Consider the following 26,732-nt stretch of genomic DNA (forward strand, 5'->3'; position numbering starts at 1 on the left):
ATAAAAGATGAACAATATAAACTCAGAGCCTTTGCAGATGACCTAGTCTCTATACTAGAGCAACCAATAGACTGTCTTATAAACAAGATTAAACAATTTGGCTACTGGGCAGGATTGAAGATTAATTACCACAAAACAATAAAGATGAATATCCTTCCAAGGCTATTATTCTTGTTTCAAACTATTCCAGTATTTTTAAATAGTGGATTTTTTCAAGAACTGAACAAGATGGTCTCTAAATATGCTTGGCAAGGCAAAAAACCTAGAATCAAACTAAAGACATTGCAAGACTCTAAATTAAGAGCAGGTATGGGCCTTCCAGACTGGCAATTGTATTACAAAGCTTCTGTGCTTTTGTGGGTAAGAGACTGGATACTATTGAATGATAAGAGACAATTGTTGTTAGAGGGACATGATCTCACTATAGGGTGGCATGCGTATCTATGGTATCAAAGACTTGAAGGCCATTCCTATTTTAAGAACCATTGGTTTTGAAAATCCTTGTATCACATGTGGTCATGGCTAAAAATCAGAATTTATAAAAAAATTCCAAGATGGGTCTCTCCAGTAGAAGCATTTACTCATCCAAATCTTCTAAAACCAAATCAGAATTATAGGTACGATGACCTGTTGGGAAAAGATAATCAATTGAAAACCAGAGAAGAGTTGGAAAATATGGACATCAAAATGAACTGGTGGTTGAGAATGAAAGTTGAATCTAGGTATGCCAAAGACAAGATGACAGGTTTCAATACAGAACAACACTTATTCGATAAAATGTTTTTGGGTCCACAGGAAAAGCTAATCTCCAAATTATATGCATATCTACTTCAGATGAAGACACAAGAAGAAATTGTAAAAGATTGTATGGTTCAATGGGTGAAAAATTTTGGATATAATAATATTAGAAGAATGGGAGAGACTGTGGAAGTTCAGTGTTAAATTAACTAGGTCAGTAATATTTAAAGAAAATTTGTACAAGATGTTTTATAGATGGTACTTGACCCTACAGAAATTGTGTAAGATTGTACTAATATGTCTAACAAATGTTGGAAATGCACTAAACAGGTTGGTTCTTTTTATCATATGTGGTGGACATGTGAGACGGTGAAGGGTTATTGGAAAATACTACAGAAGATTATGAAGAGTACACGAAATACTACAGAAGATTATGAAGACACAGATCCAATTCAAACCAAAACTATTTTTATTGAATATATTTCCTGAGGACTATTCCAAAGAAATGAGACATATGTTGGCACATCTCAACATAGCAGCCAGGATTCTCTTGGCGCAGAGATGGAAATCTCAGGAAATTCCCACGAAAATGGATTTGGTGGGAAAAATTCTGGACACAGCAGAGCTGGACTTTCTATCCCAGCTGTTGGTTGGGAGATCTAAGGTTAGACACTCAAGATTCTTAAAATCTCTGGTGTGAACTTATTTCTCCCTTTTCCCCTGTATTTTATATTACAAAATTGCCTTTACTGGAATTGTCAAAACTAATAGATAACTTAACCAAAATATTTATAATATAAAATTTTTAATTGTTGATGATGTTTAGCTTAGAGATAATAATATGGGACAATTTATGTAAAGAAAGTATTGTAGATGTAAGGTTGTATTCTTTGAAAGTATTTTTATGCAGAAGGTTAAAATGTATTGTGCTCTCTATTCCCCCTATCCCTCACCCTTACTTTTTCTGAAACTAATAAAACTTTTTAAAATTGATAGTTCAATAGGGTTGCCAAGTCCAATTCAAGAAATATCTGGGGACTTTGGGGGTAGAGCCAGGAGACTTTGGGGGTGGAGCCAGGAGGCATTGGGGTGGATCCAGGACCAAGATTGTGACAAGCATAATTGAACTCCAAAGGGAGTTTTGCCATCACATTTAAAGGGCCACACACCTTTTAAATGCCTTCTCTCCATTGGAAATGAAGGATAGGGGCATCTTTTTTGGGGGGCTCATAAAACTTGGACCCCCTGGTCCAATTTTTTTGAGACTTGGAGGGTGTTTTGAGGAGAGGCACTGGATGCTATGCTGAAAATTTGGTGCTTCTACCTAAAAAAATAGCTTCCCCAGAGCCCCAGATAACTGAAGATCAATTCTCCATTATACCCTATGGAAATCAATCAATCAATCAACCTTTAATGGCATGTAAAAACAGGTTAAAAGAACAATGGGTTGAAAAACAGAAGATAGGTTAAAATGCTGGACATCAGGATTAAAATACATTTACATAAGATCACAGTTAAATGGGACAACAAGACTGTTCCTTGTCTTGACGAATCATTTTGGCCCAGTACAGAAATAAGGCAGTGTTTACAGTTATGTCAGGAATAACATCCTTCAAAAGAAACTGGATCTTACCTGAATCAGCCAGACCCATCTTATTTAAAAGAATAGGATCCAAAAATCGACCACGAATACTTAGATAAAAAGGACAATACAGGAGAATATGTGAAATGGTTTCAATAGATCCAGACTTACATGGACATAGTCTGGCCGGGTAGGGTATGTTATGATATCTGCCATATAAAACTGCTGATGGCATAACATCAAATCTTGCCAATGAAAAGGCCCTACGCTGTTGAGGACTTTGCAAAGAATAAAGATAGGAAGCCATATGGCCAACATCAAACGAAAACTCTAGACTCACGGGAGAACAAGTTTTATTAGCAGCGCTGTGGAGATTTTGTAATTCAATATCCAGAATTCTGGTTTTAATCATACGAAATGCCTCCATTTGTGAGAGCATGGATAATGACTCTAAAGATAAACCAACAGTGCTAATCTTTTTCTCGATGGAGTCTAGCCAATTAGAGTAACTAGATTCTGAGAGCATTTGAAAGATAAGACTGGAAGGATCGAAGTTATAGTGTATTCGCAACCAATATTTAACAGTTAAGAGCCATGCCCTAGTTTCAAGTGGGACCTGCCCCGATTCTAGGCAAAGGGCTGCATAAGGCACGCAACATGGCATTCCCAAAATTTTACGAAGAAATTTGGCTTGGATGCGTTCCAAGGAATAATCAAATGCACCAATCCATAATGGCATACCATATAGTAGTTGTGCACATGTTTTGGCCTTAAAAACTTTCAGAGCAGCCGGCACAAATTGATTTCCCTTATTATAGAAGAAACGACAGAGAGCCTGGGCACTGGCCTGGGCACTGGCCTCAGTCTCCATAGGAAATAATGGAGTGCCTAGCAGACCTCGCCCAGTTCCGCAGGGCCTGTAAGACAACCCTCTTCCGGCTGGCCTATGACTAGCTGGTACAAGAAACTGAGCGTAGTTATACTGGATGTCTGCTGCCCCCAATGGTTTAAATGTTTTAAATGGTTCAATGTTTTAAATGGTTTAATGTTTCAATTTAAATGCTCTATGTTTAATGCCTATTTATGTTAGATTCCTGTGTTGTAAGCCGCCCTGAGCCACTTGTTGGGAAGGGCGGGATAGAAGTCATAAAATAAATAAATAAATCCCCCCCCCCACCGCTTTCTGATCACCATGAAGAGGGGGGAGGGTCCCCAAACCAGGGGATCCCTGGGGATTACAACAATGAGGAACCACAGTTACACAATGATAAGAAAAAACTAGTCAAACTGTGTAGCACTATACAAGAGGTTATATTGACAAAAGTACCATATACAACATATAATAGTCCATGACAAAGCTGGAAGGAAAAATTCCCATTTGCTGTAAGTCCTATAGTTATCAGTTTTCAAGCAAGCCTTCTTCTTAAAGTCAAATTAAAAATATCGATCTAAAGAAGGAAAGAGTTGGTACCAGTTTCGGTTTTCAAACCTTCATCAGCCAAATATTAATATAGAATTTGACATCTCATGGCTTCATGCTGTTATAGAAAAAGACTTGATAGTAAAAAACATTCCAACTCCATTTGAACAGCAAAAATACCGTAACATAGCACATACTCGCCCAAATCTTCTTTCCCACCTGGGGACTGGCAACCCTAATTGTAGGGTTACCAAGCCCAATTCAAAAAATATCTGGGGACTTTGGGGGTGGAGCCAGGAGCAAGGTTGTGACAAGCATAATTGAACTCCAAAGAGAGTTCTGGCTATCACACTTAAAGGGACTTCACACCTTTTAAATGTCTTCCCTCCATTGGAAATAATGAATGAAAAGGGCACCTTCTTTTGAGGCTCATAAAATTGGACCCCCTGGTCCAATCCTTTTGAAACTTGGAGGGTGTTTTGAGGCGAGGTACCAGATGCAATACGGAAAATTTGGTGCCTCTACCTCAAATAACAGCCCTCCCAGATAAACACAGATCAGTTCTCCATTCTTCCCTATGGGAATTGATCTTTAAAAGGAATAATGGAGTGCCCAACAGACATTTTCTCCCCCCCATTTCTGACGACTCTGAAGCAGGGGAGGGCCTCCAAACCAGGGGATCCCCTGCCCCCACCTGGGGATTGGCAACCCTAACACACACACACACACTCTCTCTCTCTCTCTCTCACACACACAAACACACAGAGGGCCTGTTCAGACGCACTGTTTAATCAGTTGTCGCTGCTGTTTCCTACCGGATTAAAAGTGGCTGATCAGACAGCAACATCTGCCTCCCGGTAGTCAATCATTGTCGCCCCCCTCCAATCCTTCTCCAAACCGGATTATTTTGTTATCTGCTCCTTTGTGGTGTTTTTTGAGTTGTCCAGTTTCACCTTGTAGTTTTCTCTGTCTGGATAGTTCTGCTGTGATATTAACCAACTTCTGGATGTCTGAAGGCTGTCCCAGAGCAAACGGAGCCTCAGACATCCAGTTTATGGTCGCCATTTTTTTTACTACTTAGCGATATGTGCATAACTGCATAACCACATAATGTTTTTACCTATGCGCATGCACATATGTGCGTGTGTGCATAATGTGAGCATATGCACATAATGTCCACATGTGTATTATGCTCTTATCTGCCTAATGGTGGAGGGAAAAAAACTGCATGGTGCCATAACGTGGATGGCAAAAGATGGCAAAAGATGTTGGAGTGATTCGAATTGCAGTATGGCAGTCTGATGGACAATATCAGGAACAAAGATATTTGGAACAGAACCGGGTCAGTTTAACACGGACTCAACACGCTGTGTGAACAGGACGAGAGAGAGAGAGGCCAAAATAAACAGTCTGCAATCCCACACTTATGTGGTCTCACTGGGGCAATTTACTCACGAGTTGCTGGAGTTCCAAGTTCAATTAGACTAACTCGGGGAAAGCAAAGGTTCTAGTTCCTCCTTTACTATGCAAACATATTCTAAAAGGATTGTGAAACAAACGGAGGGTCTGGACTGCTTCACAAGTAACTGGGAGCAGCCATCTTGTTCTACCAGCTCACTTGCCCCCATTCAGCCTGGTTAAATCTTAGATTTAAAGGCACAGACACACTATCCAGAAAGCAAGCCTTTCCAAGGTTCCTCTAGTTCTAAAGTGGAAAGGCAGGTGGTGGCTGTGGGGGCTGAGCTTCCCCCTACTGGCCAGCTGACTGGGGACAGGAAGGAGCTTGCAAAACCATGGGATCCCCTGCTGGGACCTGGGGATTGGCAAGCCTAGCCTATGATGGAGGTGCTACTGGACTTGAATCTAGCTCTGTTATAATGGAAGTACGTGTCAAATGAGCACTCCCAGCAGATGTAAGGGCTATGCTTCCTGGGCTTTTCTGAATCACCATAACTTGTGTTTTTGCTGCCTTCTGGGACTGTTATTAAGCCTCTGCCAGTTTATGGTTCATGACTGATGGGTTGCATTTGGCCTGGTGGGTGCAAGCAGTGCAGGCCAGGTATACACATATGGTAAGGTACACCAACCAATAAGCTAGGGGCTGGTTCACACAGTTAAAGTTTCCTACATGTGATGCAACCTGATTGTTGACTGAATGTGTAGTGAGATTTGGCCTTCCACAAACACTGGCACAATATACTTGTATTAAATCTTCAGCATTACGTTGTTAATGCACTTACTGTGGGGCTTGCTTCTTCATAGCTGTATTTGTTCCCATGGATACTTAGGTCAGACCACATATTCTCCTCAAGATGTATTCCAATTGTGTGGAGGCTAATAAGGTTAGAGGTAAAGTCAGTGGAATGCCCAAATCACATCCTAGTTGCTGGAACTCTGAAAGTGAATGAACTGTGCAGAACTGCATCGCTGGGGGCGGGCAGAGGGGGGTGCTTGCCCTGGATGCCGACGGAGGGGGGTGCCAAATTGGGTATGGAGTCCATTGTATTCTATGGGACCATAAGATAGAATGGCCCATAAGAGGGTGTAATTTTTTAATTTTGCCCTCCCCCTCAAAAAACATGTAGATCCGGTCCTGATACTGTGTATCTGTTTGCTTGGTAAACTACCAAAAGCACTGGCGGCATCTTGAAAAACCCGCCTTCCAGTGATGATAGAAACAGGGCTCAAGACACCTTACAGGGAGACTAGTGCTTTGTGTTCGTGAATGCGTGTTAGAATGAAGGGCTTGTTCACCTTTCTACTGATTTTTTCAAGTGCTTGATTTCCCTCTACAGTGTTCTGGGAAGGAGCTGCAGGTAGTGATTGATACTGGATGTCAGAGTAACATCATATCATCTGCATGTTTGGAGCGACTAGGGTAAGTAACACTATTTGAAGACTGCCACTGATTAAAGTGGGTCAAAAACACTGGTGTTTTCCAAGAACACTTTCCTGTCTCAGAGCCAAACTTAAGTTCTTATTCTTTTGAGCTGTTAAGTAATTGCTTTTGAGAACAATACCCTAGTTTTAGATTGGGATCTCAGATGAAAACTTACTAAAAGCAAAGGAATGTGGAATAAATAATATATTTTCAATGTCTCTAGTCTTAGAAACTGATTCTCAGTGTTTAATTTTATGCCAGTACCTGGGTGGGATTTGCTGGGTAGTATTATAGCATTTTTCCTGTCTGTTTCTTGGGCTCAGTCTGTTATACAAAAGCCTGGAGACAGAGAGCTGAATGGATTATGAGAGCAACATCATTTTATTTTTATTTGTTTATTTTAATTTTCAAGAAAATTTTTATTAAACCATAAAACAAATGTCAATACTTGCGGTTTGATACAGTATAAGACATAAAAATCAAATTTAGAGGTATATACTTCAAAGATATAAAAATAATAAACAATGAAAAGAACATATAACATATCTACCCGGTTACAAGAAAATTATATTATAAGCTATTAGCAAAGCACAATTGTCATTAGAAGGCAGTCTAAGTATTTCTGTGGTAGCGAAGATGAAGCACTGTTATTAGATTGGACATGCTCAAAAAAAGCAGTACCATTTTTCCAAAAAATTGTTAGGTTTTGAGGAATCTATTTGCAGTAAACCAGATGCAAGTTTATCCATAACAGCTAAATCCCAAATCTTTGAAAACCATTGGTGCACATTGGATACAGATTTGGATTTCCATAAATGGGCCAGTAATAATTTAAAAGAAGAGCAATGAGTTCCCTTTTATTACCAGAAATATCTTGTGCAGGCCAGTCATTTAATAGAATAGATTTAGGATTGAAAGAGACTTTAGTATTGGTCATTGCTTCTATGAGAGGTATGATTTTTTTCCAAAAGCCATTAACCTTAGGGCGCTCCCACCAGCAATGGAGAAACGTGCCTTTTACATTACAGCCTTTCCAACACTCAAAATTAGATTTATGTTTGGCATAATGCATTTGGAGCGGTGTTAAATACCATTGAGAATATAATTTTAGGGCAACATTGGTTCCCGGCAGGAAGGGACACAGTGTTGTTTAGGCTATGGAGAATGCCTGGAATGCCCTAAAAATGAAGTCGCTGGCGAGACTCCTGGGACAAGGAACTCTCTATATTTATGCCATAAACTTAGTGAAAGAAATAGAAAAGGGTTAGAAATAATATTAGCTCTATTTGTGGATAAGTTCCATACGAGCCCCGTGGCGCAGAGTGTTAAAGCTGCAGTACTGCAGTCCTAAGCTCTGCTCACGACCTGAGTTCACTCCCCGGCGGAAGCTGGGTTTTCAGGTAGCCGGCTCGAGGTTGACTCAGCCTTCCATCCTTCCGAGGTCGGTAAAATGAGTACCCAGCTTGCTGGGGAGAAAGTGTAGATGACTGGGGAAGGCAATGACAAACCACCCCGTAAAAAGTCTGCCGTGAAAACGTTGCGAAAGCAACAGCACCCCAGAGTCAGAAACGACTGGTGCTCGCACAGGAGACCTTTCCTTCCATATGAGGAGCATCATTTTAATAGGATGCACACATGTTTCTTTTGTTCCACTATTGCCTTGCATAAAAGTTTTTCAGGATTCGAAATTATTTTGTAAAAGTTTACCAGAGTATATTACAAATAATAAATCACTCTTTCAGTCTTTCCCCAACATTCTGTAATAAATAATCAAGGGGGGGGGGGAGCCTCTCTCTAGGTTTGTTTTAAGTTAATGGCATTTTGGTTTGACAAACCTTATATCTGGAAGGAATACTGTGAACCCTAATACAGACAGTCCTGCTGCATAATGATTTGTTACTTTCTGCCCGTGGCTTTGATCGCCTTTCTGAAATAGCTTGGGGGCGTTTTCAGTCTGGAAACATGGCAATGATAGGAATGTTTCACTATGGTTATACAATCACAACTTTTCTGCCTAAGTACTTCCACATACTGCTGAGTAAATAAATGGCACCTTCTTGCAGAAATCTATAATGACTTTTGTATACATTACTATAGCTTTCAGTAACTGGAGAGAGCTGCACCTGCTAATGATCAAATCACTGCTGAGCAATTTATATGCTTGTTTCACAGACAAGTCATAATTATGCATTTAATGGTTTATGGTCTAAAGCATTTTGCAGTCCTGCATTGAAACAGCACCCCCCCCACTGCCAAGAACCTTTAAGCATATTTCTGGCTGCTAGGCAGATTTGTGTGCTTTGATAGTTCAATAGGGTCACCGAGCCCAATTCAAGAAATATCTGGGGACTTTGGGGGCAGAGCCAGGAGACTTTGGGGGTGGAGCCAGGAGGCATTGGGGTAGATCCAGGACCAAGATTGTGACAAGCATAACTGAACTCCAAAGGGAGTTCTGTCCATCACATTTAAAGGGACCGCACACCTTTTAAATGCCTTCCCTCCATTGGAAATGAAGGATAGGGGCATCTTCTTTTGGGGCTCATAAAACTTGGACCCCCTGGTCCAATTTTTTTGAGACTTGGAGGGTGTTTTGAGGAGAGGCACTGGATGCTATGCTGAGAATTTGGTGCCTCTACCTCAAATAACAGCCTCCCCAGAGCCCCAGATACCTGCAGATCAATTCTCCATTATACCCTATGGGAATCGATCTTCATAGGGAATAAATAATAATGGAGTACCCAGCAGACATTTCCCTCCTGCCCCCCCCCACTTTCTGATGACTCTGAAGTGAGGGGAGGGCCTCCAAAACGGGGAATCCCCTGCCCCCACCTGGGGATTAGCAACCCTATAAGCTCAGTGACAGACTTTACAGGCCATGCTTTTCAGGCTGTCACAGGACTGACCTGCTGAATTTCTACCTGTTTCATAGTCACTCAGTCCATCTTTATTACAGCCTACAGGTCATACCTGTTTTCACAGCTTTAAAGATAAAAGAGCCAACTGAATATGGCAACTCTGTTCTGAAATGAGGCTACATTCAGCAGATTACACAAGGGTGTGCTATCTTTTCAACTGAACAACATCAACCTTGCTCTTCCAAAGCTCAAGGTGGCATGAAAACAGAAGCTTAATTTACTGGTTGCTATTAACGGATAGGATTCCTGCTAGGTTTGCCAACCTCCAGGTGGGACCTGTAGATCTTCTGCCTTTACAACCTATCTCCAGATAACTGAGATCAGTTCCCCTTAAGAAAATGGTCACTTTGGAGGTGTTTCCCAACCCAGATCTGGCAGCCCTTCTGACTGCACTTCTTTTTGGTTCAATTTTGAGCAATGGTCAGTCATGCAGATTACAGTAGCCAGCAACCCTACCTTGTTTTGAGTCCTTCCTAAGGACAAAAATTTATTTCCCTAAGGCTTCAGACTATCTTTGAAGGAGGCTTCAAAAAGAAACTTTTCTGGGTGTAGACACTGCCTATATGTGTGGGGTGAGGGTGGGGACCTGTGACTGAAGAGCTATTAATTTACTTCTTGGAGTCTTTTCTGTATTTCCCCGGTGTACATAAGTGAATTGCTTTTTGGACTACTTTTCATAAATTATCTTTCTTGCCCCAGACTGTTGATAAATCAATTACTAGTAGGAGGAGTACCCTCTTTTGAGCTGACCCATGTTGCTGTGCCTTTAACAATCATGGGATTGGCCGCTGTTGGCATGTGATGACATTGAACTCCAGACCATAAAAAGTTTCATCAGTTAATTCCTGCAAATCAATCTGCAGTTAAAAGCACAAGATCCACTGGCAAACTCCTTGGAAAGTTGCATTATTTGGTGTCTTGCTGACTAAAATTAGCTTGTTAAAACTCATATTGTTGGGTATAAAGGTAATGATTGATATCTTTGCTAATTATTTATACTGGTTAGCTTATATTTCTTTGTTCCCTGTATCAGAGTGTTTTATTTTCCTGATCATTGTTTAGCCAAAGGCAGTAACAGTGATGACAGATTTGGTAAAAGATATTTTTAAACTCATCAGTAGAGGTCATTTCCAGTGGAATATTTGAGTGTGAGAATACTCTACTTAGCTGAATACTCTACCCACATTCTGCAATAGTCCACAACTAGTTGTGAATCTCTTTCTTCTGTTTTAGTAAAGTTCTCTGATGGGTTTGCCCTGCTCCTCTGAATCAGAACAGAATATGGAAACTGTATTCAATTTGAGAGTTTGTTTTCAATCACAGGGCTCAATCCTGGAACATGTGCAGGATGGAGAATCTCAGATGTTAGAGCACTTTCCTGCTACTACTGGGTCATCGCAGTGATTATACCAATTAGCATCTATGAAGGGCTTCTGTGTTCAGAAGGCATGATTGGCAGGCAGGCTTGAGCCCCAGCACTTCTCAGTTTAGAAATTAACTTAAAACTTTGTAGACTGGAGCTGTATTTTCTTGTGTCAAGGACATGAGAACATGTATTTCCTGGGGAGGAAGGGCGGAAGGAGAGAGAACACTGAGTCTAGGACTTGCCATATGGTGATCAATCATTTAGCCATGTATCTCAGCCAGAAGAACTGTCTGCCCACTAGGCCACATGAAACTAGCTTCTGTTCGTAGATAATGGGATGGCACACTGACTCCATATTAGTTTTCTGCTTGTTTGGCAGAAGAAGAAATCTGAAAAAAGTCAGAAATTCAACAAATGGTAAAATGGGCAATGTCAAACTGTGATGGTGACAGTCACAGCTTCTTCTGCCTTCTTTGATTCTGAGTACTTTCAGACTAGCTTTGCTCTCGCTGTTCCTGAAAGTGCCCCCTCTCCCAAAGTGTTGCCATTCCACTTCCTCCAGTGGTTTAAAGTGCTGCTTGTAGCCTCTGTTGAGCTGCTTCTGAAACAGTAGTATAAGCTTTTCAAGCATCAAGTAGGGTGGCTGACTTGTCTCAACTGGCTAGGAAGTATGTGGATTGTGAGATACTTGGTGATGTGTAACACATCTCTCTCCACTTCCAAATTGCCACTTGATTTATTTAGACTAGCAGTAAAGGCCATGGTAGGAAGAAATACAATGGGCCATCGAAACATATTGGGGGGGGGAGGGATGGTGAATGTGTAGGCAGCAGGAAGAAAGGAAGATAGACAAAAGAAAAAGAAAGAGTAAGCAGCTGACAGGTGGACCCACTCTGCTGGTGGCTGTAAGAGGCAGGGAGCCATTGCAAGCCTCCCTTTTGCTCCCTCCCACTTGCAGGTGGCAAGAAAGTGAAAGGGAGTCCATTCTATCTCATGGGGCCACAGGACAGAGTGGACTCCATTGTATCTTATGGGCCCATAGGACAGAATGGACTGCATTGTATTCTATGAGCCCATAGGACAGAATGGAGTCCATTTGATCCTATGGGCTCATAGGATACAATGGAGTCCATTCTGTCCAATGGGTTCATACTATCGAATGAACTCCAATCTGTCCAATGAGCCCATAGCCTAATTTGAATAGAAATAATGAAGAGTATTTGTAGGTGGAAAGGGAACTTGCTACATTGTATAGTGTCAGTCTGTTTATCTGCTGCTGTTGAACTGGCCCCTCCCCTGCTGCAAATGAACATTCCTTTTGTGCCAGTTGAAGAGAAGTAACTGCTACTGTTTGTCTCATGAACTTGTCTCTCACAGTTTACAGTTTGTTTCATTGTTTGCTTTGCAGCAGCATTGTTTGTGGGAGGGGGAGAGGGACTGTCCTGGACTTCCTACAATGGACTCTGCAGATAGCTAGTAGTAAGCCCCCAAGAGAACCTGTCAGCAGAGAACTGTCTCCCTCAGAAGTCAGTAGCTGTCTGGTGGGGCTCTTGCCTGATGGGGCTGGCTGTGAGTGGGGAAGAGCAGAATCAGTCAATGGTATGCCAGAGACAGAGTGCAAGCCAAACCTGCATAGCTTACATCCAACCAATGAAAATCCTCACATTTGCTACCACAGTAGGGCTTTTATTATCCAAAGGATATTCAGGCATAATACAGTTGGAGGCAAAGAGGCACTCCTATAGGACAGTGGTTCTGTTCCCCACATCAAATCCCTGGAGAGAAGGAGAGAAAGATCAGGCACCTATAAGGGTCTGTTCTGAGTCTTTGTGAAAAGTGTGGAGCCTAAATGAAGTAATAAATGACTACGGCTCTTCATTCTGTTGATAGCAGTATCAGGCTGTATGGGGGGAGGATCTTCTCCTCCAAGCCCTGATGAGTACTTGGATAGAATTAGTTCTTAACAATTAAGACCTACTGAGTTAATACTTATGATAATTAAGAAACACAACCGATTTTTTGTAATGGGCTCAGCCCCGCTGCCAGTCATGCCACTTTAGGCCCAGCCTATAGGATAGACCCTTTCATAACCCGTTCATTCAGGCTTGCAATAATATAAATATCTATTTTAATTCCCCCAATTATAGAATTTAAACTAGAGAGAAATGATGTGAAATTGATGAACCAACCGATTTCACTGAATTTTTACCTTTGGAACTGTAACAATTGACAAGGTTTCCCTCCCATCATCTTTGCAGAGAGTCCCATGTTGACAAAGTATGGTGAAATATGCAAACTTGTAGTCACTTTCACTTTTTTTTGTCCTCTCCATCCTTCCATCAATAACAACCATAGCAACCAAGGGGGGAGGGGGAGGGATGGGTAGGCTAAGTTATTTTTAATTACAGCAGGATTGGGACTCTAATTAAGGGAGAAGTAATAGGTGAAGCTTTATCTTCAATGTTATCCTTTTTGAAGAATCCACTGTGTGGGAATGAAATATCATGCAATCAACATTAAATAGATACAGCTTTATAAATTGTTTTTTTTTGGGGGGGGACCTCAGTTTTGTGCAGGACAACATTTTCAAACTCTGTGTGCTTTACTCTTCAGTATCACTCCTGGGGTGCAGTCAGATGTACCATTAGTGGCGACACAGCTCCGTCTCGCTGATGGATTAAATGTGTTCATTCAGACATCAACATCTGGTAATCGAGCATCATCCAGGGTCATCCTGGCTTGCTGCGGATCAATGCCGCATTAATTTGACAGTGCAGAAAGTCTGGCCCTTTTTCAAAAAAGCGGCACAAGATCGGCTTTTTCCTGTTTGGACAGCTCACACGCGATACTGCCCCTTGGAATGTTTACCGCCCCTCCCACCTTTTCTTTTTTAAAAAAGCCCCAGCAGACATGCACATTACCAGATCATCCGGGAATCTGAGGTGACGCTTCTGCTTCTCCAGTCAACACAGGATCGGAGGGGGGGGAAACGTTATCCCACTATTCAGAACAGGAAAAAAAATCTCTTTTTTCAATGTGGAGGATTTCCAAATATCATTGTCACTGCCAATTTCTAGGAAAGTAATTCCTGGCAATTCCCTGGTTTGAATAGGCAACGCTAATTTCGGAAACTTTCCCCCCTTCCCCCCCGCCTCTGAAGCAACGTTTGATTTCCCACCTCCAAACAATTGGGCGCATGTTCAATGGACCCCCCCCCTTCCCAGAAATCACCATCTGATCACGCATGCTCCAAGAAAAGAGTGTGATAGTATTGGATGTCTGATCGCTCAACAACAGAATGAGTCGCATTCTTGGATGCTTGTCTGAATGGCCCTGCATCAAATCAATATTCAGCGGTTCAAATTTGAGCACTACACACCCGCTTTTAATGTGACGTGTGACCGCACCCCTGGCTTCCCTTTACCAATTCTTTCCAATCATGTGTTATTGAGATGGATGTCTGGGAATGGAGTCTATAGTTTGATTTCCTCACTGTTTTATTTATTTATTAAGTCCCTTATATTTTGCCTTTCTTCTTGGTTCAAGGCAGCTTACATTAATAGTTAAAATATCCCCCAGCTAAAAGCCAATAAGAAGCCCCCCCCCCCCATGCTATTCAAACCTCTAAAAAATTCCCTTCAAACTTTTCTTGTCATGGGAATCTGGTTGAAACCAGCTGTAATGGCCTGTCTTCCCTCTTTATTTATTATTCCCTTAGGTGATACACTGAATTGTTGGGCATTCTACTATGCATACCTGCTATGTATACTTGAAGATTTTCTTCAAGTGGGCATGTTCAATGAAACCAGTACAATGAATAAGTACAATGAAACCAGAGCACTGGCAGTTATCCACAAATGACCCTTGTGTGGGATGTGAGGGCAAGTTTTGTTCCAGATACTGTATTTATTTACTCTAGTAAACTCTGATGTTTGAACATATATGTTCACATGGCATATGAACATATATGAACATATGAAGCTGCTTTATACTGAATCAGACTTCGGTCTATCAAAGTCAGTATTGTCTATTCAGACTGGCAGTGGCTCTCCAGGGTTTCAAGCTAAGGTTTTTCACACCTATTTGCCTGGACCCTTTTAGTTGGAGATGCTGGGGATTCAACCTGGGACCTTCTGCTTACCAAGCAGATGCTCTACCACTGAGCCACCGTCCCTCCCAAAATTCAAGCCAAAACATCCTGCAGTTCATAAGATATTAACACAAATTATATAGCAGCCTTCAACAACTAACAGTAAGCTACAACAATACATGTGGAGGTGAAAGGTAGGAAATCAGCTGGTCAATGTAGAAATAAAATAATTGCTGTGCCTTTTGTGTGCTAAAAAGTGTCAGAGGCATTATTTACATTGAACAGAATATTGAAACATTCCACTCTTATAGAGGAGGGGGTTGTACAGTTAGGTAGTAGAATTTCAAATATGCTGTACTACATATTATTAATGAAAGAAATTGGAAGGAAACAGAAGGAAGCAAAATTGAGAAGGAAGTCCCCCCCCCCTTGCTGAACTGCATTGCACTTTTAACAAGCAGGAAAATGGATCCTTCAAAGATTCTGGCATCAAAGTCCCTTTAGTATCTCTGCATGGGTCATGAATCAGTCATGGATGACTCATCCTGCAAAAGAGAACAGTAGAAAAGTACCTTAAAGGGGCATAAATAAATGTAGATTCTTGTGGGAAAAGAGACCCTTGTTTTCAGACGGATTTTTGAAATTGTTGTTCAGTACAGCCATGTATCCAGGACACCACAGAAGGAAAGGAGGGGAGACTAGAGATCACCAGAGAATTGTAAAGTACTTTGCTTTAATCTGTGGATTGTCATAAATGCTTCATCTCCTGTGTAGGTACCAGAGGAAAGAATGTATCAGGGCCTGGCCTGTAGCAGATTGTGATGTTAGAAGCATTAAAAATAATTTTAAAATGACATTTATGTGATCCATGTTACAAACATTTAATTTTTAAAAAGAATTTATTGGACATGTTGACTTTCTACCATTCTTCTGCCTAAGGATATTACTTGAGTGCCCAGAGAGAAATAGGGTTCCTGTGATTTTAATAGTTTTGTAGAAGGAATTCCTGCAGGCCCAGTTTTTCTCATCCCAGCATGACAGGCTGCAGTAATTTATTTATTTATTTATTTATATTGGGATTTATACCCCGCCCTTCGCACCGAAGTGTCTCAGGGCGGCTTACAACATGATAATTCAAATACTACAATTTAAAACACTTACAAGTAAAATTAAAACCATAAATTAATAAAAGCAAGATAGATAAAAACCGGCGGTCTACAGATGCATTTTGTTCCATCCAAAAGATTTCCTTGTCAGTCAGTATTATAGGCCTGCCGGAAGAGGGCTGTCTTACAGGCCCTGCGGAACTGCCCTAGGTCCCGCAGGGCCCGCACCTCCTCCGGCAGCTGGTTCCACCAATAAGGTGCCGTTACTGAGAAGGCCCGATCCCTGGTGGATTTTAGACGGGCCTCCTTTGGCCCGGGGACTACCAACAGGTTTTGTGAACCCGAGCGTAGTACTCTCTGGGGAACGTGTGGGGAAAGACGGTCCCTAAGGTAGACAGGTCCTAGGCCATATAGGGCTTTAAAGGTAATAACCAACACCTTGTACCGGACTCGGAATATTACTGGCAGCCAGTGCAGATCCCGGAGCCCCGGCCGAATGTGCTCCCATCTTGGGAGCCCTAATAACAGCCGGGCAGCAGCGTTCTGCACCAACTGCAGTTTCCGGGTCCGGCACAAGGGTAGCCCCATGTAATTGCCATTTCCCATTGTGCGTGACATCAAAGGTGATGGATCCCTGTCCTTTCTTTGCATTGAACAGAATATTGAAACATTCCACTCTTATAGAGGAGGGGGGTTGTACAGTTAGGTAGTAGAATTTCAGATATACTGTGCTACATATTATTAATGAAAGAAATTGGAAGGAAACAGAAGGAAGCAAAATTGAAACTTCCACACCATGCATTGGCCTGTGCTCCTGAATATTAGGGAAGAGCTTCTGCAAAAGACCCTTTTCTATAAAGCAATAACAGGCAGTGGTCTCCAGAAGGCACAGTCCACCTTGTTCGTCATTGGTCCCATCAATGGGCATAGATAGAAGTCTCCAGTGCATAAAAGCTGCAGTGATCCACTAGCTTCCTTGAATTCCATTGGGCCTCTGAAATAAGCCTCATGCACATCCTAAGAAAAGTTTGATTTAAAAAACTGGTTGTACTGATACTTCAAGGAAACCTTGAGCCCTGGGACCTTTCTGCAGTGTTGGTTTTGGTTCAGTGTAAAGCATATCAAGGAGCAAGAAGCAGGTCAGAATTAAAAACACTCATCTCCAGAAATGCTACTTGACAGAGCAAGAGAACATAATGTATTAGCAGAAGATGGAAGACTTGCCAGTTTCTAATAGCTTATTAATTTGTTCTTTTTACTCATGAGGCAGACTGGCACAATCTGCTACTGAGCAAAAACATCAGTGCCTTCTTCCTTCCTACATGTCTCCAAAATCACAGACCTAGAACATATGCTCTCCTTTTAGTTTGCTTTTCACAGTCCACAGCCCACAGTCCACAGAACCTTCAGGCAGTATTGTTTGTGAAGGAACACCCATTGTATTTTAACTACGTGTTTCACACAGGCTGGGAAGTTTCAGCATCAGAGTAGGGTTCCCAGATCTAGATTGGGAAACTCCTGAGGATTTGAGAGTGAAGTTTGGGGAGGACAGTGGGGTACAATGCCATAGAGTCTACCCTCCAAAGCATCCATTTTCTCCAGGGGAATTGATCTCTGTAGTCTGGAGAAGAGCCATAATTCCAGGAGATCCCCAGCCCCCACCTGGAGGCTTGCATCCCTACCACCACCCCATTCATTCACACTACACCTATATGAACTCCCCTCAGCCTCATATTAATTTGTTTCATTATTGCAATTTGAAATTTTTATTGGTTTTCCAAAAAGTTAGGCGAAACGGGTAAGAGGGAAATAGAAAAATAGAATTTCAAATACTATAATAATCTAATCCACATGTAATATGCTTTCTTAAGGTAGAAATATTATCACATATTGTTATCTCTTTAGATTAAGTCATCAGCATCTAAATAATATGTTTTAGTGATTGTAAGTCGTCTTATTAAAATGTCTATTTAAGCTTACATTTCTAATATAAATGATATTGTAGTACAAAATACAGGAAAAAGGAGATAGAAGTTCACACCAAAGAATCTTAGAAGTCTTGAGCGTCTAGCCAAACACATTTCACCCAATATTTTCTTGCTTCTTCCTTAGTTTTCCCAGCCATCAACTGGGATAAATAGTCCAACTCAGCCATTTCCAGAATTTTCCCCACCAAGTCCAATCTCGTGGGGATCTCCTGAAGTTTCCATCTCTGTGCCAAAAGAATTCTAGCTGCTGTGTTAATATGCGCCAACAAATGTATCATCTCTTTGGAATAGTCACTAGGATATATGTTCAATAAAAATAGTTCTGGTTTAAATTGAATCTGTGTCTTCAAAATTTTCTGTCATAGTTCATGGACCATCTTCCAATAGTCTTTCACCACCTCACAGGTCCACCACATATGATAAAAGGACCCAACATGTTTAGTACATTTCCAACATTTGTTAGATATGTTAGTATACATCTTACACAATTTCTGTGGAGTTACATACCATCTATAGAACATCTTGTACAGATTTTCTTTAAAAGTTACTGACTTAGTTTGATATTAAATTTCCATAACATCTCCCATTCCTCTAGCATAATATTATGCCCCAGATTTTTAGCCCATTGGACCATACAATCTTTTACAATCTCATCTTGCATCTTCATCTGTAATAAATATGAGTACAGTTTGGAAATTAATTTTTCTTGAGGACCTAAAAAGATTTTATCAAATGGGTATTGTTCTATATTGAAGTCTGTTGTCTTGTCTTTGACATTTCTGGATTCAACTTGTGTCTCAACCACCAACTCATTCTAATGTCCATATCTTCTAACTATTCCTTGGTTTTCAGTTGGTTATCATTTTTCAACAATTCTTCATATCTAAAAGTCTGATTAGGTTTCATAATATTTGGAGGTATAAATGCTTCCACTGGGGACATTCATCTTGGAATTTTCTGATAAATTCTCAGTTTTAGCCATGACCATGTGTGATACAGAGATTTCCGAAATCAGTGATTCTTAAAATAGGAGTGCCCGTCTAATCTTTGATACCATAAATACGCATGCCAACCCAAATTGAGATCATGACCCTCTAACAACAACTGTCTCCTGTCATTCAGTAACACCCAGTCTCTTACCCAAGAGAGCACTGAAGCTCTGTAATACAATTGCCAATCTGGGAGGCCCAAGCCTGCTCTCAGTTTGGAGTCTTGCAATATCTTTAGCTTAATTCTTGGTTTTTTTTACCTCACCAAATGTAGTCAGAGATCATCTTATTCAGTTCTTGAAAAAACACACTAGTTAGAAGTACTGGAATAGTTTGAAATAGAAGTAACAGTCTTGGCAAAATGTTCATTTTTACTGAAACTATTCTTCCCATTAAGGATAAATTTAAATCTTGCCATTTTCCCAGGTCTTTTTTAATTTCTTTGAGCAGTTTATTATAGTTATCCATCTTTAACATGCTGCATTTGTTTGTAATATATACACCTAAGTATTTAATTCTTTTCTCATAAAAAAATCCTGATTTATGTTGGAGAAGTTGAATTTGTTCTGTCGTCATGTTCTTCGCCAGGAATTTTGCTTTATGGTAATTAGTCTTCAGTCCTGCCCAATGGCCAAATTGGTTAATCTTATTTATCTAACTGTCAATTGAATCTATTGGTTGCTCTAATATAAAAACCAGATCATCCGTAAAGGCTTTCAGTTTGTATTGTTCACCCTTAATCACCGCTCCCTTAATACTTAGATCTTCTAATATTTGGTTATTCAATATCTCTAAGCACAAAATAAAAAGTAGTGACAGTGGGCAACCTTGTCTTGTACCCTTTTGAATAGCAATTGCTTCTGTTAGTTCACCATTCACTATCACCTTTGCCCTTTGCGAGGAGTATATTGATTGTATTGCTCTCAAAAAGTTCTCACCACATTCCATTCCCTTCAATTGTTGCAGCATGAATTGCCAACAAACATTGTCAAAGGCCTTCTCTGCATCCAGACAGATTAATGCCAATTCTTTCTCCGATGGTTCTCATAGTATTCCATTATGTTACATACTGTTCTAACATTATCTTTCAGGTATCTTCTGGGAAGAAATCCTGCCTGGTCTTGATGTATTATGATCTGTAAGACCTTCTTTAAGCGTTGTGCCAATATTGCGGCAAAAATTTTGTAATTCATGTTTAAAAGAGAAATTGGCCGAAAATATTTTGTCTTTCAAGTCAGCGCCCTCTTTTGGAATTAAAGATATTGTAGCTTCTTGCCACGAAGCTGGTATTTGAGCTTCCTCTTGAAACCTTTCAATAAGACGTTTAAATGGCAACAGCAAGGAACTTTGCAGGTAAGCCATCTGGACCCGGTGCTTTACCATTCTTTTGAGATGCCATTGCATCTCCCACTTCCCTTATCGTTATTCATCCATTCAAAATTTTCTGTTGTTCTTCTGTGAATTTATTAAGATTGTTTTGTTTAATATATTCTTCTAAGTCTTCCTTTGGACTTGTTTGTCTTCATAAAATTGTTCCACAATTTGACATATCTCCTGTCTTTGAAATTTTTCTTTATTATTTTCATCTTGCAGTACCGGTATTGTTCTTTTGACATTCTCTTTTTTCAGTCAATAGGCTTCCAGGTTTATTGGCATGTTCAAAGAAATGCTGTCTGGCAAATCTTAATTTTTCTCCATTTCCTCTACCAGCAGTAGCTTAAGTAGATGTTGTATTTTTTAAACTGTTTTGTAAGTTGTGTTTTTAAATTCTCTTCGACTTCTCCTGCTTGTGACACTAGTTTTTGGAAGTTTTCAGTTCTTTCTTTCTTTTTCTTGGCACTATAGCTGATTGCAAGCCCCCTGAAACATGCTTTGGCAGTATCCCAGACCACTTGCATCTTTATATTTTGAGTTATATTCTGTTTTTAAAAAGATTCAATTTCTACCTTGGTTTCTTTAAGAAAATCTTTATCTTTTATAATAGAAGTATTTAACCTCCAAGTTCTTCTCAGTTGAGGGCCATTGAGTTTTATCATTACAGGACTATGATCTAATATAACTCGTGGTTGAATTTCTGTCTCAGCTAAATCTTTAACCCGGTCTGTGGACAGCCAACACACATCAATTCTTGACCACAATTGGTGACTGGCAGAATAATATGTAAAATCTTTCGAATTTGGGTATCTTGTTCTCCATGCATCAACTAACTCTAATTCTTCTACAACCTTCCAAAAACTTGTGGTAGTTGAAAATCTTTGGCTTTAGTGTGCTTGTGTGTTTTTTTATCCAATTGTCTATCAGAAACTGCGTTAAAATCTCCTACTAGACAGTATTCTGCATAATCCAAATTTGATAGCCTAAGGTGTAAATCTTTGAAGAATTTTTCTTGATGATCATTCGGAGCATAAATGTTTACTAATTTTTTTTTATTATCCACCATAACTTCCACTAGTAAAATTCTTCCATCTTCTGAAGCATACTGTAGCTGTGAATTAAATTTGTCAATAATATATATTGCCAGTCCCCTTTACTTTTTATTTATATCTGTTGCTGTAAACAAATTGCCAAGTTTCTTATTTTTCAAAAAATGTTGATCTTTTGCCAAAATATGTGTTTCTTGTAAGCAAATTATACCCATTTCCAGTTTTGCTAAGTATTTAAAGGTCTTCCTTCTTTTAATGGGAGAATTAAGTCCATTCACATTAATAGAAATTATTGATGCCATTATGGGTTTTTCTTATCACTATCTTTTTTATCTTTTTTGGTCTGCAGTCTTGTTGGGTATTTCCTTACTCCACTTGGATCCTCGTCATCTGAGACTTCTTCTTCCTCTTCATCCTCCTTCTTTTTCTTCCCCTCTTTTTTCTCAGCTTTCTCCCAAAAAATTTGGGCTTTAAAAATAGAATTTATCCTGTATCTGTTCTCTTCATATGTAAAGAGCAGGCCTTCCGGCATTAGCCATGTGTAAGGTATTTCTCTTTCTCTGAGAAAATTTGTCAAAATTTGATATTCTCTTCTCCTTTGTCTAACTGGCCATGGTACCTCTCTCAGAATTTTCACTATATTTCCTGCTATCATCACTGGTTTATCTCTGGCTTGCTTGAAAATATTGTCTCTAGTCTTCTTTCTTGTGAGTTTCTAATGGATTTCGCTAGGTAATTTATTCTGCCGCATAAAACTGATGGGACTCACTTAACTTGATCAAACTCTTTCTCCATCTTGTCAGGTGTCACCTGTAAAATTTCTGCTAGGGCTTCACTTAGTATTTATGAGATCTTCAGCTTTTTCTTTTGGTACATTTTGAAACCTCAGCATGTAGGCTGCTCTATCTATCTCTAACTGTAGAATTCTACTGTCATATGCTTTCTGTTCTTTTTCCAGTTGTTCCACCTTTTGTGAGTTGCCTGTCACCTGTGTGTCTAGGACCTTTAAAGCTTTATTGGTCTCTGCTGTCTGTTTTCTATTCTCTTGAAGTTCTTGTTTAATTTCTGCCATCTGCTCTCCTATATTGTCTACTTTACCAGTCAGTTGTGCTATGGCAGTTAGTAGAGTATTTTGCATTTCTTTCATGTCCCCCTGCATAGCTGCAGGTATAAACTTCCCTAAACCAGACGAAGAGCTGGGTGAAGGAATTGGTGGTTTACTTTCTCGGTTCTCTTTTTTCCTTGGTACCTCTTTAAAGCCAATGGCAGCTTTATTTTCCATCCTTATTAGTATATTTGCACTCACAGCCACAAATTTTGTGTATTGCCCTTTCAGCAGCCTGGTTTGGAACACAATGTTCCTATTTATGTTAGTTGAGCTAGTATCTAACAAAGAGTATCAATATTATGCAAAGATAGCAATTTGTTTGAAAATAGAACCTTCTTGCTTCTATCAACAATTTAACAGGCCCCAAACAGCGATAAGCCTTATGTTAAATAAAACCTTTTTACCACAACAATCTTTAGTATCACCTAGCCTAAACAATTCAACTCACAGAAACAGCTCACTGTAGTGCTTTTCTCAGAATATGTAGTTCAATGGAGTCCAAGTCTTAACAAATTCATCCAACTATTCCAAGCTATATATTGTAATCCAGGACTGGATGCCCAATTTATAAAATCCACAGTAAGAACAAAAATTAAGAATAACCAAAAAGGATAAAAAAATGAGACAATCCAGGTGAACCCAAGATAAAAAAAATAAAAAATCTGCAAGGATAGAAAAAAAATGAAAAAAAGTGAAAAGAGTTAAAGAGAAAAATTATTCCAACCATATGTTTGAAAATAAATCCTCCAGGTAAAGCCACAAGTAGTAAACACACAAGAAGAAAAAAAATCAAATTTAAAGAAAATACACAAATCAGCTTCAACCAACCAACTTTTTATAATCCATTAATGAGTTGAAGTAAAAAAAAAATGCTGGTAACCATATCCACCATCAAAAATTTATAATCCACTTAAAAAAAACTTCACAGCTATTCTTCCAACAGTCAACAATATAGCTGCATTTTATAATCCACTGCACAACCCCAGTGTGACTCTGAATGTATATTTAGGGCCCACAGAGGCTAATTCAGGATACTTCCCTTCAGCATAGCTGACAAGCACCTTCCTTTAAAAGTCATAGCGTTTTATACAGCACTATATTCTATCCATTAAGAGTCAGTTCTTTAGGACATTCATTGGCTTGACAGTCTTAACTGAGAAATCTTACAGCAACTGTTCTTCTCCTCCACATATGCTTGCAAGCAACTTTCTAACAGTAAGATCTTCCTCCCCAAAAGAAATTAGGACAAATCAGTTAAATTCAGCCATCAAGTCTCTTTTGTCTTTAGAAACTGGTGTGAGTCAATCATATTTTCAGGACAACAATAGGAAAGTCACCAAGTTAGGCAGGAATTTTTTGAAGCCTCGGGAAAGAAAAGGAGAGAGCTGGGTATTCCCCCCTCCTCCTTTCTCTTTGCCTTTGCCTCTGTCCGTGTTCCACTTTACTTTCAACTCTCCAGTCCATGAGTTTCACAAATCTTACTTCAAAGGTTAAGTATAGAAAGGAAGGATAAACTTACAATCATCCCAGAAATATTGCAGTCTGATCATGCCATGCAGAAGAGCTTGATAGAAGAAAAGAAGAAGTCCAGCAGTCAACCCCGATGCCATTTAAAAATGGCGATCGGGACTGCAAGGCTCACAGCGAGTTGGGCTCAGGAGACATCCGCCCTGACAATCCTGACCCTCAACTCAAGCTGCCGCCTTCTGAGACCCTTCCTGGGTCTCAGACTCGGGTCTCCCTGTGAGGACGACTCCTCAGCTGCTCGATTAGAGAGTGGCTCTGGACCAGCCGGTCCAAATTGCTCTCTATCTAAGGTCACTAAAGCTGCTCTCCTTTTTCATTATTGCTAATTTATCTGATGTTTGCTCAGTATCATTACTGTGAATTAGAACTAAGGCAAACCGTGAATATTTGCCTTTTTTGCCAAACTGTGAATATTTGCCTTTTTCCAGGAAGGCAGTAATGTTAGTTTGTTGCAGTAAAAATCAGCATACGTCTTGTGGCTTAAAGACCAAGGCCTATTACATATGCACAGTTTACTATAGATTTTCTGAGTAGTCGAGTTCTTAAGCTGCAATTTGGATTCTGTGCCTGTCTTGGCCACCCCACAATTCTTTTTTATCAGGCATATCTATTCTGCAGCCACACACAAAAAAACCCACTTCTCTTAATTGGGGTGACAATGTCACTTGTGATGTGGGGAGTGACGTCCAATGTTTTTTAAAATTTATACAATTGCCCTATCACAGTTGCACAGTAGTGTCAAGCAAGCACCTTCCATTTAAATCCCTATGGTTCACTCTTTATGCATTCATTTAAGTATTAGTTCGTTGAATGAAAGGAACACAAAGGAAGGTGGGCAAAGGGCATGGGCACTGAAATCAACAGAAAATGTGTATGTGTGAAGAAGGGGGCCCCGGGGAAGGGGGAAGGCATGCAGTTGGATAAGGTGCCAATCCTCCAGGGGTGCCCCAAAGAAGCGCTGAGGTCTCTGTGAAACCCAAGTGCAGGGTGGCAGAGGACCTTGAGGCCTAGCCTCATAGCTGGAGAGGGGGATTGGGAGTCCTGTTCCTCTCAATCTGAACCCCGGGACTGAGCAGGTGGTGGCAGCGAGCCCAAGGGGCAGGAGGAGAGATAGCTCCCTCCAGGAGTTGGCGACTCCATAGGGAGCTGACGGGACCGGGTCTGAAGGCAGAATTGGGCCGGTTCCGCCACAATGTGTAACAGGCCTAACAATTGTTTATTCTAGCATAAATTTAGAGCCATTTTGTGATACAGATGATGAGTCCTAACTACACAAGGTTATGAAGAAAAAAGTTGTAAACAGCAGATCAAAGAGCCATGAAATGTTAAAAAGTAGTGTCTGATGTAATTATGTAATATTCAAGTGCAATCACAAACAGTATAGAGACCATTGCTTAGTTATGTCAAATCCTGTGTTTTCTGCATTTCATGCCTTTGACCCTACTATTTACAATTTCTTTTCCCCTCAGTAACTTCATGATAGCCAAGTGAAGATCTACCTCATATACATCTGATGAAGTTAGGGTTGCCAGCCTCCCACTTTTACAACTGATCTCCAGCTCCCCTGGAGAAAATGGATGCTTTGAAGGGTGGGTTCCATGCTGAGGCCCCTCCCCTCCCCAAAATCCGCCTTCTCCTGGATCTAAAGTCTCCAGGTATTTTCCGTCACAGATCTGGCAACCCTAGATGGATGTTTTGCTTTTCAAACACTGTTGGAGGATACAGGGGAGAAAATATCAGGCTTTGAGAAAACAAAAACATTGCCAGCGTTTTTGTATTCACCTAGAATCAAATGCAGAACAGATCTGTAATCTATAATTTTGAATGCCTGCTAAACTGGAGGTGGTGGTATCTGTGCTATCATTTCACTTTCTTCAAATTCCCCTGTGTGAACTGATCAGTGGATGAATATTTATGTTCACAATTTTTATGCTACCTCTCTAGGAACCTGCCTGAGGTGGCTTACAAAATAAAAACAATACAAACAAAACAGCAAGAAAGACTGATTTCAAATCTAGTTTTAAAGGTCAGAACCACCACTTTTAATTGTGCCCAGAAACAAATAGGCAGCCAGTGCATCTTACAGAATCTAGGAGCCCAGGATTGACTGTAATCAGGAAGAGCATGGCGCAGATTTGCTGTGGTACTTCTTCAGATTTTGGGGAGAGAGAGGCAAGTAGGGACAGCAAGATTATCAGCAAAACTGAATATTCAGCTAACAGATACATTGAAATTTGTATTTAAGAACATTTGTTGTGATTACTTTTTAATATCATTCTGGATATTAAGATCGTCTCCTGGAATGTGGCCGTCTGGCAGAATAAGGCTAAGGATGCTGAGTTTATAAGATATCTTAAGGGGTTTGATGTTATACTACTACAAGAAACCTGGACTCCACACCAGATCCAACTAGAAGGGTACAAGTCCTATTCCCTCCCGGCCTTCAGGAGTAATACAAGTGGTCCTTTTCAAGCAGGATTGTCTATACTTGTCTCCTCACATTTTGCCTTGGAACACATAACTCTACAGGCAAACATCTCTATGGTGCAGGTCGTCAAGCTTCTCTTCAAAAAATTCTCCTTAATTATTGTGAATGTAT

The 26,732-nt window shown here is 40.2% G+C and overlaps 1 protein-coding gene across 3 annotated transcripts in view; it reads left to right on the top strand.

Moving 5' to 3' along the window:
- The window catches only part of NRIP3 (nuclear receptor interacting protein 3), a 56,715-nt gene that overhangs the window by 19,237 nt on the left and 10,746 nt on the right, over nt 1-26,732 (top strand). For all 3 annotated transcript variants that reach the window (XM_060263152.1, XM_060263151.1, XM_060263153.1), the window contains exon 3: nt 6,536-6,618. In XM_060263152.1, coding sequence (XP_060119135.1) covers nt 6,536-6,618 — 83 coding nt within the window. The remainder of the gene's footprint in view (nt 1-6,535; nt 6,619-26,732) is intronic.

This window comes from Heteronotia binoei, chromosome 21 (genome assembly GCF_032191835.1).
Source record: "Heteronotia binoei isolate CCM8104 ecotype False Entrance Well chromosome 21, APGP_CSIRO_Hbin_v1, whole genome shotgun sequence".
NCBI classification, from domain to species: domain Eukaryota; kingdom Metazoa; phylum Chordata; class Lepidosauria; order Squamata; family Gekkonidae; genus Heteronotia; species Heteronotia binoei.